The sequence below is a fragment of the Balaenoptera physalus genome (genome assembly GCF_965194825.1).
Source record: "Balaenoptera physalus genome assembly, chromosome: 8".
NCBI lineage: Eukaryota > Metazoa > Chordata > Mammalia > Artiodactyla > Balaenopteridae > Balaenoptera > Balaenoptera physalus.
The window spans coordinates 54,141,196-54,155,705 of record NC_138887.1 but is presented as its reverse complement, the minus strand read 5'-3'; the positions used below and the strand labels follow the sequence as shown (position 1 = coordinate 54,155,705).

The 14,510-nt window shown below is 38.3% G+C and overlaps 1 protein-coding gene across 5 annotated transcripts in view; it reads left to right on the top strand.

Moving 5' to 3' along the window:
* Positions 1–14,510, top strand: part of BZW2 (basic leucine zipper and W2 domains 2) — a 57,209-nt gene that overhangs the window by 7,485 nt on the left and 35,214 nt on the right. For 4 of the 5 annotated variants that reach the window (XM_082472729.1, XM_082472732.1, XM_082472728.1 and 1 more), the window contains exon 2: positions 10,134–10,198. In XM_082472729.1, coding sequence (XP_082328855.1) covers positions 10,141–10,198 — 58 coding nt within the window. In that variant the 5' untranslated portion in view covers positions 10,134–10,140. Of the gene's footprint in view, positions 1–6,998; positions 7,106–10,133; positions 10,199–14,510 lie in introns of those variants that run through there. The other variant, XM_082472730.1, reaches the window with a different exon arrangement.

Sequence of the window (14,510 nt, the reverse complement as noted above, 5' to 3'; positions counted from 1 at the left end):
CTATTTGTAAACTGCTTTGGAAATAAAAGGTTTAGGTAACTCACTGAATGAACCATTCTTTTGGCAAATGCCAAAGAGACAGTGCTTTCATTGTTCTTTCTTGATTTTTTAAATTTCAGGTGTATCCTTTGTTGTTTTTTGTTTTGTTATCTTTAATTCTCTCAATTATATATATAATAATAATATATTAGTAGGGAAACAATAATAACAAATTTGTGAGATGTGTAGAATTGTGTTTCCTCTTTTCATAGTTCGACTTATTTTTATGTTAGAAGAGGACTTTCAAAAAATAATTGTTAGATGTACTGTTATTTTGGGGACTTCTAAATAAATCTCAAGAAAACTGCTAGGCAGAGGTGAGTAGCAGTAAGGAATATTAACTCTTAGCACTATGGAGACTATATCATAAACCACCATGGGGTGTGCAGTTTTATAATATCCTACTGTATCCTCTTCTTTTTTGCATATTCACACAAAAGACTTTAATGCTTTTCAAACCAACCTCGACAGCTTCCTGGATTTGTGATCATTTCTAAGGAAAAAAGAGAACATGACATATGTTTTTCTCAGTATACAAGGTAATAGAATGGGGTTATTGTAAACAGGAAGGAGAGGCCCACATTGCTGGTACAGAGGAAGCTGCTGGCTAGAAGAAAGGATGCCACATCGGCGTGGAAGAGTGTGAAGATGGTGTTTACATTAGCATTGAGCCTCTGCAGGAAAGAAGTTGAGAACCAGCTCCAGTAGTACCAGAAACCATGGAGCCATAGATTTCCTACTATTTACATGTCCTTAAGAGGCAGGATTTCTGTTAAATCCTCTTGCTAAAGACAAATGTTTTTTTCCTTACTAGAACTCCACGGAGAACTATTTGGCATTTGGGAGGTAACATATGCTAATTCAGTTTATCCAAGTGCTGAACTAGACGTTAAAATTAATATTTATGCTTCACTCTCTAACTCTAAACCATAAAATTCATGAGGCAAATAATAAAAAAGCTGCCTTTGAGAATTATATGAATGGTTACCCAGCAACTTCAGCTGGTTCTTTGGAGAAGTGCACTACAAGGAGACAGTTGACGGGTTCTGGCCCTGACCCTTCTGTGTTTGTGAGGGCCTGATTTTTCTGCTTTGATCTCTGCTTTATCACCAAGGTTAGAATGGAATGCCTGACCTCAGGCAAGTGGCGTGACATCTCAGAACCTTATCAGGGTGTGAGATGAGGGTCTAGGTTTAGTTCTTCGGGTTTCAAAGTGTTCCATACTTCATGGATATCCATTATAAGTTAAAACGTAAAAAAAAAACAAAAATGCAACACGCGTTTAATTGTTAAAGCATTAATAAACACAACTGCAACTCAAATTCATCATGTGATGTACTTTAACATACTGGAGACCATTACTTCTTCTTAACTCACACTGCCAGGTTTTTTTGTGCAGTGCGTGGGTCAAACCTCCACCTGCTAGAAAGTGAGCACCATGCATCTTGTCTATGTATCTTGTCTGATTGGTCCCATCTGCATCCCTATTGACCAGTACCAGATAGGGGTATGTTTAATAAATGAATGCAAATGAATGACTTTAAGCCTTTTGAAAAAGTATACTTGAAAGTTTGTAATGTGGCACTGGTCTTCTCTCTCTTTCTCTCTCTCTCTCTCAATTTGAGTTACTGTAATCCACTCCTTTAAAATTGTATCTGGGAATACAGTTTCATATCATCAGTGTGCTGTGTCCCATTAAGTCCCAGGCTAGGCTTGGGCATTTCTATCCATTTCACGCTGTCCTCATTGTGAAATAGGCATATGTATGGTAGGTAACTTTTTGTGTGTGCAACCTTTCAAATAAAGCTTCATCTGTTAGACAGGCTTGGGCAGTTCCCCTCCTGGGAGGATGGGGGCCGGAGTGGCCTGGTTGAGAGAACTCACAAGTGAGAAGACATTTGGACTCCTGTCCATCACCACCTTTGAACTTCCTGAAGTTTCATTCCCATGTTTTGTAAAAGCCATTGCTGCAAAGCAACATTCTCCCACTAGTTACCAGTCTAGGGTGTTATTTTTTTTCCCAGAAGCTTCTGTCATCTTCTCCTCCTTGATTACAGTGCTGAGAAGGGAGGAACAGACTTCAGTCCCCCTGGCCATAATAACTTATCTTCTAGTCTTCTATTTGTACTGATAGTCATAAACACTTGCATCAGTTTTGTGTTTGATACAAAATTAGCCTTAATCAACTGACTTGCTCTCTGGCATGTAACACCACTCCCTGCTGATTTTTTTTTTTTTAACTTAATTTGTTTTTTAGAGCAGTTTTAGGTTCACATCAAAGTTAAGAGAAGGGTACAGAGATTTCCCATATACCCTCTCCCCCCATACATACCTAGCCCCTCCCCATTATCATCACCCCCCCTACTAGAGCTACTCGGTGATGCATTTGTTTTGTCTACAATTGACATTAATGTTTGGCAAACAGAAATAAGTCTTTCAAGGAAATATCTGCCTGCTTGCTGCTCTGATGTGTTTAGACCTGTGTGCACAATTTTCAGTTCTTGAGAGCAAGGCCCATCTCTGGCTTTGCTTACCTTTGTTTCCTCTTTCATGCAGGGTTTTCCAACCTTGGCACAATTGAAACGTTGGGCGAGATAACCCTTTGTCGTAGGGGGCTCTGCTACAACATTGTAGATTGTTCAGCAGCGTCCCTGGCCTCAACCTACTAGATTCCAGTAGCACCCCCCTTCTCCCAGCATGACAAGCAAAAATGTCTCCAGACACTGCCAAATGTCCCTTGGGGAACAAAATTAACCCTGGAGTGAAACCAGTGCTCTAGTACAATGCCTGATACACAATAAGCCCCCCCTAAAATACTTGATAAATTAATAAATATATTTAAACCACAGCTAGACATTTAGTCATTGGATATTTCTCTGTTTCACGCCAGCATTTCCTCTAAATTCTCTGAATTTACAACTTGAAATATCGTAGGTGTGCAATTGTTATCACTATCCTGTTGTCTTGCAGACAAAAGTTCTAAGGGTCTTAACTAGAACAGAGGTTTTAAGACATTTTGCCATTAAAATACCCTGAAATGTTATGTTTGAGGAATGAGCTTTCTAAAAGCCAAAGTATGTTCAGGGTGTGTAGTTGAAGGTGTGTTTGTGTTTTTCAAAGTGTTGAGACATAAGAATGACATCAGCAAGATTAGGCCATCTGGGAAGCTGAGTGGGGCTGGTCAGTTGTTGGGGGAAGGGAAGGGCCTGGGAGAGATCCCAACTGGGGAAAGTGGAAGGGCCCAGAGAAGGACATGTGCTTGCCCCAGGGACTGCTTACGGAGTCCCTTGAGTAGATGGCATGAATTGATAAGCAGTGTGAAACTATTTCAGAGTTAATTTATACTTCTTGAAAGTTTTTGAAAATAACTTCATTGAGATGAAATAAGTGACATTATGTCATTGTCTTTATTTCAGTGAAGAGGTTGTACATTGATACTTAAAATGTAATTTCTGGAATATTTTTATTTAAAGGGAAGCAAGAATCATTATTCAAAAATAAAGTTTAAGAAGTGAAATAAATTTGGAAATATTATAATGAAAATTTAATCACGATGCTTTTATGTCTTCTTAAGGCAGATTTAGATGAATATAGTTAACTCAGTGTACTTTTTTTCACAACACAATTCCTTTGGGCTTTGATCCCTCTTTCTTAAAAGATCGTTGCTTAGCACAATTTAAGTTCCTACCATTAATGTCCCTCGCTGCAAACTACCGTTGTAAAATTTTGAGGAGAGAACTATAGTTTAAGTTTGTGCTTTTTAAGAAAGATATCTTTGTTCTTTTATATCATTAATTATAAGAATGAAGAGGATATGAATATAACAGTAATATTTTTGTATTAAAGAAATATTTGAATTTATTTAGAAACATTTTTTCTTTTATAGGTAGGCTATTTGTTATTTTAAATTTTTAATGTTTTTTCAATTATTATAAATACTGAAACTTAGATAGAATTTTCTAGGAGCTATAGCAAAGTTTGTTGTAGAGGCTGGGTGATTTTGAGTCCAGAGAGGCTGTTACAAAATCATGGTAAGGATATTGAACAAGCTAATGTTATTCTGGGCAACAAAATTGTGTAGTGTAATTATAGGCAAATATTTAGCTTATCGCTTTAGAATGTTCATAATTTAAAGTTTCACAGAGCAATTTAATTTTGTTTTTCTTTTGAGAGAAGGATGCTACAATGTTATCAACCCAACCGATCCCTAGATATGACAACTTTTTGTACAGGAGTTTATGATGTTTGTTCTTGCAGTTTTAGCTTTAATGGAAAGGAGAATAGTTTATAATTATGGGCAATTTTTAGTTTTCTTTTATGGTAAATTATTTTACCCATTTGAAATATAGAATAAAAGGTAGTTCTTGAAACTTGCTCCTAAACACAGAGTACATCCTGAGAACGTTGCAGTAAAGTGGGTCAGTTATATTTTGAGTTTTGTGTGCTGGTGTTATTGCATCTATATGACACACTTTATACTTTGGGGATAATCTTGTTGCCCTATAATTTTTATTATCTTAGAATCGGAAGTCTCTCTCTTCCCATTGTCTTAAGTAATATTGACGGTACCAAGAGAGTTTCACTTTGAAGTTTGGTACTTTTTCTTTTCTTTCCTGCTGTAGCCACATAGTTTTGAAATTTGGGCAAAATGCTCTGCAGAGCTACTTTATTTGAAAAATATTAATTAAAAAATTCCTATTCTTTGAGTGTGTTTTCACCTTTTTATCAAGTTTGTGTGTTGGGCCATAGGGAATGCTTTAGAACTGGGTTGCCTGACATGATAGCCACTAGACACGTTGGCTATTTCAATTTTAATTTTAATTAATGAAAATTAAATAAAATTAAACATTTAGTTCCTCAGTCACACTAACCGCACTTCAAGGGTCCAATAGCCACATGTCTAGTGGCTACCATATTAGACAGTGCAGATATAGAACATTTTCACGGTCACAGATAGTTCTGTTGGGTACACCTCGCCAGGATGGGTGTTGGGAAACTGCAACCTGGGGGCCCATTCTGATCCACTGTTTGTTTTGTAAATAAAGTTTTACTGGAATACAGCCATGACCACCTATTTATATATTGCCTATGGCTGCTTTCAGGCTATAACAGCAGAACTGAGTAGTTGGAACAGAGATCATGTAGCTCACAGAGCCTAAAATATTTTCTTTCTATCCCTTTATAGAAAAAGATTGACTCTACCTTAGAGTATCCGTATTTATAATGTCAAGGTTGTTTGAATAGCATAGTTATTTTATGTGTAGCATATATTAGTAATATTAAATGCCTTACATGAGGCAGATTATCATACTTCAAAGATGAGCCAGACCAGAAGAACAGGCAAGAATAGAGTATCAGGCCAGATCTCTTGATTACTGGTTGAGAACAGGCATCCACTAGTAGGGACAACCAGAAGGTACGGCCTTCTGTGATAGATCAGACACTTTCCAGAATGGAGAGAATTAAGGAAGAATACGAGGGAAGACAACACGCAAGGTGTCAATCTACTCAGGGTGGGCAGGGCAAGTGGCAGGATTAATACACAATAGCCATGAGACCCTTCAATGCTGCTGGCCCATTGTCACACTTGGACCCAGAGTCTGGTTGGGAGTAAGGGGTGGAATATGAAAAGAGCACGAGGGCAGTTAGAAGATTAATAAAGTGAGGTGGGGCGATATTTATCTAATATGTTAGATTTAAAAATCTTTCAATTAAACTTTTCCATTTAGACTTAAATAGAAATTGATTCAAAAATGTTTATTTCATTAATAAAGTACCTGGTTTCTAATGTTTGGTTGATTGGATCGTTTTAGTATTTTTATGGCCTTCTTTTATCTTCTAAACTATGCAAGAAATTTAGTCTCTTAGATGACATGTGAAATACTTAAATCCATTTTGTTTTACCACTTTACATACAATTTTTTAAAATTCTATTTTAAACCGTGGAGCTTTTCCATTTTGGTGGGACATGAGCTTCTTTTCTTTTTATTTTTTTAATAATTTATTTTTATTATTTATTTTTAAATTTTTGACTGTGTTGGGTCTTCGTTGCTGCGCGCGGGCTTTCTCTAGTTGCAGCGAGCGGGAGCTACTGTCCGTTGGGGTGCACAGGCTTCTCATTGCGGTGGCTTCTCTTGTTGCGGAGCACGGTCTCTAGGCATGCGGGCTTCAGTAGTTGTGGCACGTGGGCTCAGTAGTTGTGGCTCGCGGGCTCTAGAGCGCAGGCTCAGTAGTTGTGGCACACGGGCTTAGTTGCGCCGCGGCATGTGAGATCTTCCCGGACCGGGGCTCGAACCCGTGTCCCCTGCGTTGGCAGGCGGATTCTTTTTTTTTTTTTTTTTTTTTTTTTAATTTTATTTATTTATTTATTTATGGCTGTGTTGGGTCTTCGTTTCTGTGCGAGGGCTTTCTCTAGTTGTGGCAAGTGGGGGCCACTCTCCATCGCGGTGCGCGGGCCTTTCACTATTGGCCTCTCTTGTTGTGGAGCACAGGCTCCAGACGCGCAGGCTCAGCAATTGTGGCTCACGGGCCTAGTCGCTCCGCGGCATGTGGGATCTTCCCAGACCAGAGCTCGAACCCGTGTCCCCTGCATTGGCAGGCAGATTCTCAACCACTGCGCCACCAGGGAAGCCCTGGCAGGCGGATTCTTAACCGCTGCACCACCAGGGAAGTCCCATGAGCTTATTTTCTATGTGAGTGTTTGGGTTATAGTTTTTATGGAAGCCAAATCATCATGATGTTAGTTTATTTCAACTTGTAAGTTGTAATGCAGTCTAATAAAAGTGAGCTTTTGACATTGGCCTAAGAGAACTGCCTTTGTTACTCTCCCTTTGTTACTTTCCCAGGTTTAAGCTAGCACAGTTTCTTAGTCAAAGTGCCCTTGCTCTTCTTCGGCCAGAGCTTCAGTGAGTGCCTTATAAAGGCTGACCCTCACTGGAGCAGATTATAATGTAGCACCAGAGCTAAATTTAGAGGGAAGCCAAGCCTCTACTCCAAATAGTAACAGCTAAACGATAGAGACTTTTGGTGAACAGAATATCTTCATTTAGTCTTTCAGTACCAGTAGGTGAGTCTCTGTGTTTGTTTGATTTATTTTGGATGTTGTGTATGTCAAAATCTTTGCATATTTTTTTATGTTTATGTGTTCTTTTATTATTTTCCACATAGACTATATTGAGGTAGTGTAAAATAAGCCTACATAACTGGGCTATGAAGAAAGAAACTTTCGTATTTAGAGCTAAAGAAAGTATAAACAGAGCTAAAGAATTTTTAAAATAGAGTAATTCTCTCCAGCGTAGGCTGTGTTTGGTAGTAATTCCCATTAGCAGGAAAATAGAAACAAGGTGTAAAGGTAGAGTTAATTAGGGAATTCTATATGTTTATATTCTAGACCTTAAAATAAGTCTTTTAGAGGGGACTCCCACTTTAAAAATATTTTTTAATTCTAAAATAAAAACATCTTTGGCAAAAAAGGAAACTCCTTCCTTGCATGTTCACCTCCTGGAGGAGTTTCAGGCTCTATTTTTGGTTTTGTATCTCAGTAGGAGACCCAAACTTCTTAACAGGTATTTTTCTTCGCTAACACAAGAAAATATTTTGTATGGTATTTCGGTATTTGTTGTGTTTTGGGAGGTGTGGAAACATTAAGGAGAACACACACACACACACACACACACACACACATATATTCATTACTTGTGCTCCATTGGAAATGTTTGCTGGTATAGAGTGAATCTGTTGAAAATGCCAACAGGGAAGATTCTGAATGAAAGAGTTTTGCAGTGAATATAAATAATGCATTAGAAACTCTATTTCCAACTTTTCTCAAATGAAATGAGATTTCATTGATTAAGGTTACTGCATTTGTAGTCATTTCACTGTGCAGCTGCTCTGCCCCATACACATACAGCAATCAATCCCTTTTCTATACTGGTTAGCTAGGTGTGTCCCGCTGTTGTTTCACCTGTCACATTGTACTATAAATGTTTGTTTTTGTTTTTTTTAATTAATTCATTAATTTATTTGGCTGTGTTGGGTCTTCGTTTCTGTGCGAGGGCTTTCTCTAGTTGGGGCGAGCGGGGGCCACTCTTCATCGCGGTGCGCGGGCCTCTCACTATCGCGGCCTCTCTTGTTGTGGAGCACAGGCTCCAGACGCACAGGCTCAGTAGTTGTGGCTCACGGGCTTAGTTGCTCCGCGGCATGTGGGATCTTCCCAGATCAGGGCCCGAACCCGCGTCCGCCGCATTGGCAGGCAGACTCTCAACCACCGCGCCACCAGGGAAGCCCTAAATGTTTGTATTTTATCTCTGCTGGGCTCTGTGTTCCTTGAGGGCTTGGAATCCGGCTTAGTCACCTTTATATCTCAAAGCAGGATGTAGTAAGTTCACTTTATAGGATTGATAAAAATTCTCTCTACTTAAACCATAAAAGGAATTACTTTTGGACTTTGTTACTTTATTAAAAAAAATTTTTTTAGTTTCACTTTAAAAGTGGTGATTCAAGTTTTCAATGATAAACAGATTGCTTTCTGTGTGAAAATACACGTTTCTCTTTTTTCATGGGGTTGGAAGAAAGTTTTGGTACATAAACTGAATAATAATTTTTCCACATTCTTGAGGATTTTTAAAAAATTTTGAGATATAATTAAATAATTTACTGTATAATGTTGCAAATTTTCTTGATTATTTAATGGTATAAGTAATGGAGAAAATCTAGACATTTTCAAATCACAATTTTAAAAATCTTTGAAAGATAATTAAATAATTTGCTTGACATTATCTTAATCGTTTGGTCCTCATAATTTAGGCAATCTAGACATATTTTCAGATTGTAGTATTTATGCCAGCAAGGTTATTCTCAGTTTGTAAAAGGTCTTTTAGGGCAGGTTTTTCACTTTTTTAAAAGATAATTTTTGATATTTTAAATTATATATTAAATCCAATAGGAGAATTTAAAATACCCAAATACTCATCCTCTGAGGTTAAGCAAACAAATGAAAAGCTTACTAACAGTATCTTGTATCGTTCTTAAATGTTCCTCGCCTAGAAAAGGAAATATTACGTGTACCCCCCCTTTTTAACCGAAAAATTATGCTTTACACTCTTTTATTCAACTTGCTTTTTTCCTTTAACAATTTTACTTGAACATCTTTCCATATCAGTGCAACAGCTTATTTGACAATTATTTATTAAATTTAAGTGCTTACTCTCAGTATTGTTTTAGGTGCTAAAGATACAGTATTGAGTAAAACCTACAAAGTCCCTACCCACATGGATGTTACTCTTGGGGGAAACAGACCATGGCAAACAGATGCTAATGAAATGACAGGGGCTGCTGTGAGCTATGAAGAGAAATAGAGCTAGATGAGAGGGAGAGGGAGAGAGAGAGAAGGAGTCTTGTTAGTCAGGGTGGTCTGGGAAGGTCTCTGAAACGGAGGCATTTGAGTGAGTGCAGAGAGTTAAAGCCACGTGAATGGCTTCCCTGGCCCACTGGAAGAAGCAAAGAGGGCAATGTGGCTGGAGCAGTGTATGATGGGAAGAGGTAGATGTAGGAAACATAATCAGAGAGGTAGCCAGGGCCATATGTAGTACATTGGATATAATTCATTTTGTAAAGCTTCGTAGTTCCATTTGATGGCTTATTTATAACTTATTGAACTAAATAGGTTTATGGGTATTCAACTTCCATTTTTTTATGCATCCAACAATGTTGCAGCTAAATCCTTTTATATATACACATACACGTATATTTGCATACTTGTGTGGGTATAACTGTAGAATAAATTCCTTGTAAAGGAATTGCTGGACCGTAGGTTATGCGCATGTAAATATTTATAGATATTCACCAAATGCTTCCCAAAAGTATTGCATGGAGTTTATCCTTTATATCAAAGTTTATGTCTGTGGTTATTTTCCTTGTCTCTTTTGTCCACACTAGATATTATTAAACTTGAAAAGTTTTGCTCGTTCAGTAGTTACAATTATCTCATTTTAAAAAGTATATTTAGTATGGGTGAAGTCAAACATATGCTTATTAGCTATATATTATATGAACTGCTTATTTGAAGTGCCTAATCTTATTTTCTTGGTTTTCAGAAATTTTATGAATAAGCATCAGAAGCCAGTGCTAACAGGCCAGCGGTTCAAAACTCGGAAAAGGGGTAGGTTGTGTTGTGTGTTTGTGTGTGTTTGGTGGGGACGGGGTTGGGGGAAATGTGTGTTTAAAGTTCTAATCAAAATATAAGGTTGGTGAATGTCAAGTTTAACAATACAACAGCCAGTTATTTTAGTAGCAAAAGCGAGTTTCTTTGGGAAGAGCCCAGAGGAATTGCAGTTCGGGGTATGCGAACTATGGGGCAAGTCAGAGAACAAGGAAGCGGAACTTGCTATTATAGGGAAAAGAGGGGAGTTGAGAGGAGCTCTAATAACCCAACAGTCCACATGAGGAAGCTGGGAGTCCAAAGTATGGAGGCTACTCATAGTTTGGTCTGGTACATTCTCTGATTGGCTGAGCTGTGGTTATGTGGAAAGAAGTTTTCTTCTTCCTTCCGGATAGTAAAGTAGGCAACACCTTTCTGTTGGAGACTAGAGAGGAAGGCATAATTATCTTCCTGTTTGGAGTAATTGATGATGCATGGCAGGGTATAAGAGCTCCCCCTACAGGCCTGTCCGAACTCCAATTTTAGCTGAGGTTTCTTAATTAATTCCACAAAGAAGAATTGGTATTATCTTTGTTTCCACCTAACCTCACTAATTTCTGTCTTTTGAGCTCTGACTGTAAAATCTGAAGGTGTGCGTTCAAGCCTCAGAACCGCCAGTTACTTAGGTGTTTGATTTTGGACAAGTCATTTAACTTGTCTGAGCTTTGTGTCTTCATCTACAAAACGAGGATGATTATATCTGTTCAGGTTGCCTTACTCTCATGCGAGGCTCTGAAGGCAGTTGATAAACTTTACTGTTTTTAACATCAGCGTTTGCATTTGGTTTTTGCTTTCTTTGTGTTTTTAAGAAAACGTTCATAAGCCAAGATAGTAAAACTAAGAGAAGAGTAAATTAGGGAAGATATTGAAGAGTTTTAACCTTTTCAGAATTTAGAAAGTCGAACTAAATTTACTGCCCTAAGTGTCTGTAAAACTCAGGATATTTTCAAATGTCTTTTATCGTGCGAAGAGAAGTGATATAGCCAGTTTGATGATGGCTGGTACAATTTCTATATGTGAGTGACTTCTTTTTGTTATGTTCATCTTCCCATTCTTTTTGTGTAAAGAATTTTTAAATCTTTTATAATATTTAATCTGTTTTGCATAATTATATAGAAATCCTCTTGGTTTTAAGAGTAGTTGAGCCAAAACTTGATAGGGAAACTTTTTAGTCTATTTATTTATTTATTTATTTATTTTTAAATTATTGTTTATTTATTTATTTATTTATTTGGCTGTGTTGGATCTTCGTTTCTGTGCGAGGGCTTCCTCTAGTTGTGGCAAGCGGGGGCCATTCCTCATTGCGGTGCGCGGGCCTCTCACTATCGCGGCCTCTCTTGTTGCGGAGCACAGGCTCCAGACGCGCAGGCTCAGTAGTTGTGGCTCACGGGCCCAGCTGCTCCGCGGCACGTGGGATCTTCCCAGACCAGGGCTCTAACCCGTGTCCCCTGCATTAGCAGGCAGATTCTCAACCACTGCGCCACCAGGGAAGCCCTAGTCTATTTATTTATTTATCGATTTATTTAGGCTGTGCCAGGTCTTAGTTGCGGCGTGTGGGCTTCTTAGTAGCAGCATGCAAACTCTTAGTTGCGACATGCATGTGGGATCTAGTTCCCCGACCAGGAATCAAACCCAGGGCCCCTGCATTGGGAGCACGGAGTCTTACCCACTGGACCACCAGGGAAGTCCCAATAGGGAAACTTTTTAAAATATGAAACATGGTATAAAATTATTATGTTGACTAACACTGAGGAGAGTGACTGAAAAATATTTAAGGAAGTATCATGTGTAAAGATAAAGGATGACTGAATATCTTTTTGAAGGCCTCATAGCTGATTATGAAGCAGAATGCCATGTAATGGTCATCGAGTGCTAAATTGTTGAATTGATAAACTATATCACGTGCCTTTGGCATTTCCAGCCAATGTGTGTAGCTGAAGTTCTCTTGCAATGCTGTGTCTATGTAAGTAGCAAGTGTAGTTATGTAGAAAGAAAAGAATTCTCAGTACAATATATCATTTGAATTAGAACAGATTGCAAGAGTCACTAGGTAGCAGTAAGGGCTAAATTTAACTGTAAATGCTACCTGCCAGAAAGCTTCACATTCCCACTAAAAAAATGAAAATTAAAAAATATTTTAAAAACCAAAAGATATGGTTATTTTGTATAGTATTTCTGTCTTGTACTCTTCTTTTTTATTTTTATCTTTTGCGTCCTTGACTCATCCCCATAAGCTAAGTACAAGTATAGTCTGAACCACCCCCTTCTATTATATTTAGCCCTCTTACAAACTGTGTCCCCACTACACAATGCGGATTGAAATCTGGAAGCAGATAGCAATGCAAGGTGCTGCAACCAGCGTGCGTTCTTTGTCTCATTGTTTAAAGCCGTCTTGAAAAACATAAATGACGTCGATGATTTCCAAAGGACTTAATCAGAAACCTAGTTACAGTTAAGGTATTGTTGCGCCTAGTAATGTGATAATATTTAATGTATGCCCAACTGTGAGGTGAAGGAAGGTTTGCCATCGCCTGCCCGCTGAGGGAGCGTGTTAATCTCAGACCTGGATCTCCAACTCAGGCAGCTTTCTTAGTGTGACGCTGATTCACAGTAGCTGAGCTCCAACGCCAGGAGAGGGCCCAAGGATGTGTTGCACAAGAGCAGGCATGATTCAGCAAGTAAACTGGCCCTTACGGTCAGTCTTCAGTTTTGGACTGTAAAGGTTACCTCTAACACTGAACTGGTTTGCCTCTGATTCATTTGGTGGGCAAGACTGTGCCTTTGTCTGATAGCTGCGGGAATACTCACAGAGAGCCACCCAGAAATATGTTATCTATCATTTGTCAGTTGATCTAGATTTATATAACTCGGGTCTGTTGGGGGTTAGAGCAGTACTTGAGCCATTTTGTGTCAAACTGCTGACTGGAAAAAAAAAAAATGGAGTCAACCTCATTTTCTGCTTTTCATAATAGTGAATTGCATCCTGACGATTCGTCGTGCTTGGGCTTTTCTTCTGCTATTATGATGGGGCTGAATTCAGATAAATGGTTGGCAGTTTTGTAGAGCCGAGAAAAAAAATCTACGGAGGATAGTTCAAGGTCATTTTAGTAGGCTGTCTTCTGAAGCTCTGTCTTCAGTTTGTACCTATTTCCTAGCAAAGTTAATGCTCTTCCCTGCCAAGTTAGTATAAAAATGTATTTCTTTTTGCTTAACATCAAAATTAAACATCATGGTAGGACACATCATATCGAACGTATCCTTTGTGAAATATGCACATCTTGCTTATAATATTTTCTCCAGAGAAATTATGTTTTCTAGTGTGACTTGGAGGAATCTGAAAGGATGAACGCTTCTCCCCTGAGCCATTGTTACGCTTAGTGAAATGAAATATTTAATAATTGAACTGGCCTCCCTCTAAATTTTGTGGAGAAATTGGATTAAAATTAGTGAAAATAGGAGAGAAAAAAATGACCAAACTTCAGGCCTCCAGAGGGACCGCATACTCAGGTTTCTCTTTGAGGCTTTAGATCTGTTTTGGTGGTTTTAAATCACTCTTAGATTTGTAATAAGTGGTGGTAGGAACTAATGAGGTAAATCTTTAAATATATACGGAATTAAATCTGTGTGTGTATAGTTGGAAAACCCATGATCGTTCTAATTCATTTACTGTAACTCAGTGACCTTCAGAAAGGGAGGGTAGATTATGTTATTTGTCACTTAATCAACACATTGGGAAAATGCTGTCTTAACCATTTACCATAGTTCTTAGAGAAAGCAATGTATTTAGATAACTTACAGGCATATTTGAGTGTCGGAAATAGGCCTGTTTCTCTACGTTGTGTGAGGGTGATTATGACTGACTCTTCAGTGTCACACTTGTGATTCACCAACACAGTATAAATGTGAGACCCTAACTGTGTACTTCCTACCTCAAGGGAGTTTTGACCTGCCAAATGGAAACTCAAGGAAGCAATGGCATATTTTCGTTAGGATTTTGTTGGTACTTCTGCTACACCGTCCTCAAATGAAATACAAATCGTATACACCGTTGGTTGTTTCAGATGAAATGAAAAAGAACCTATGGGTAAAATATTGTCTTGTTTCCCCAAACTTCCAATAATGTTCTTGCCATTTTCCTGTACAGGAGTTTTGTTTTCCTCTAGATGGACACTTATCTTAGAAGGTGGGAGTTTTGCTTTTCATCCTGCAAGAGAATCATTAATCCTCCCAGGCCATCATGACTTTTTAAGATTCCTAAGCTATACGTGATCAT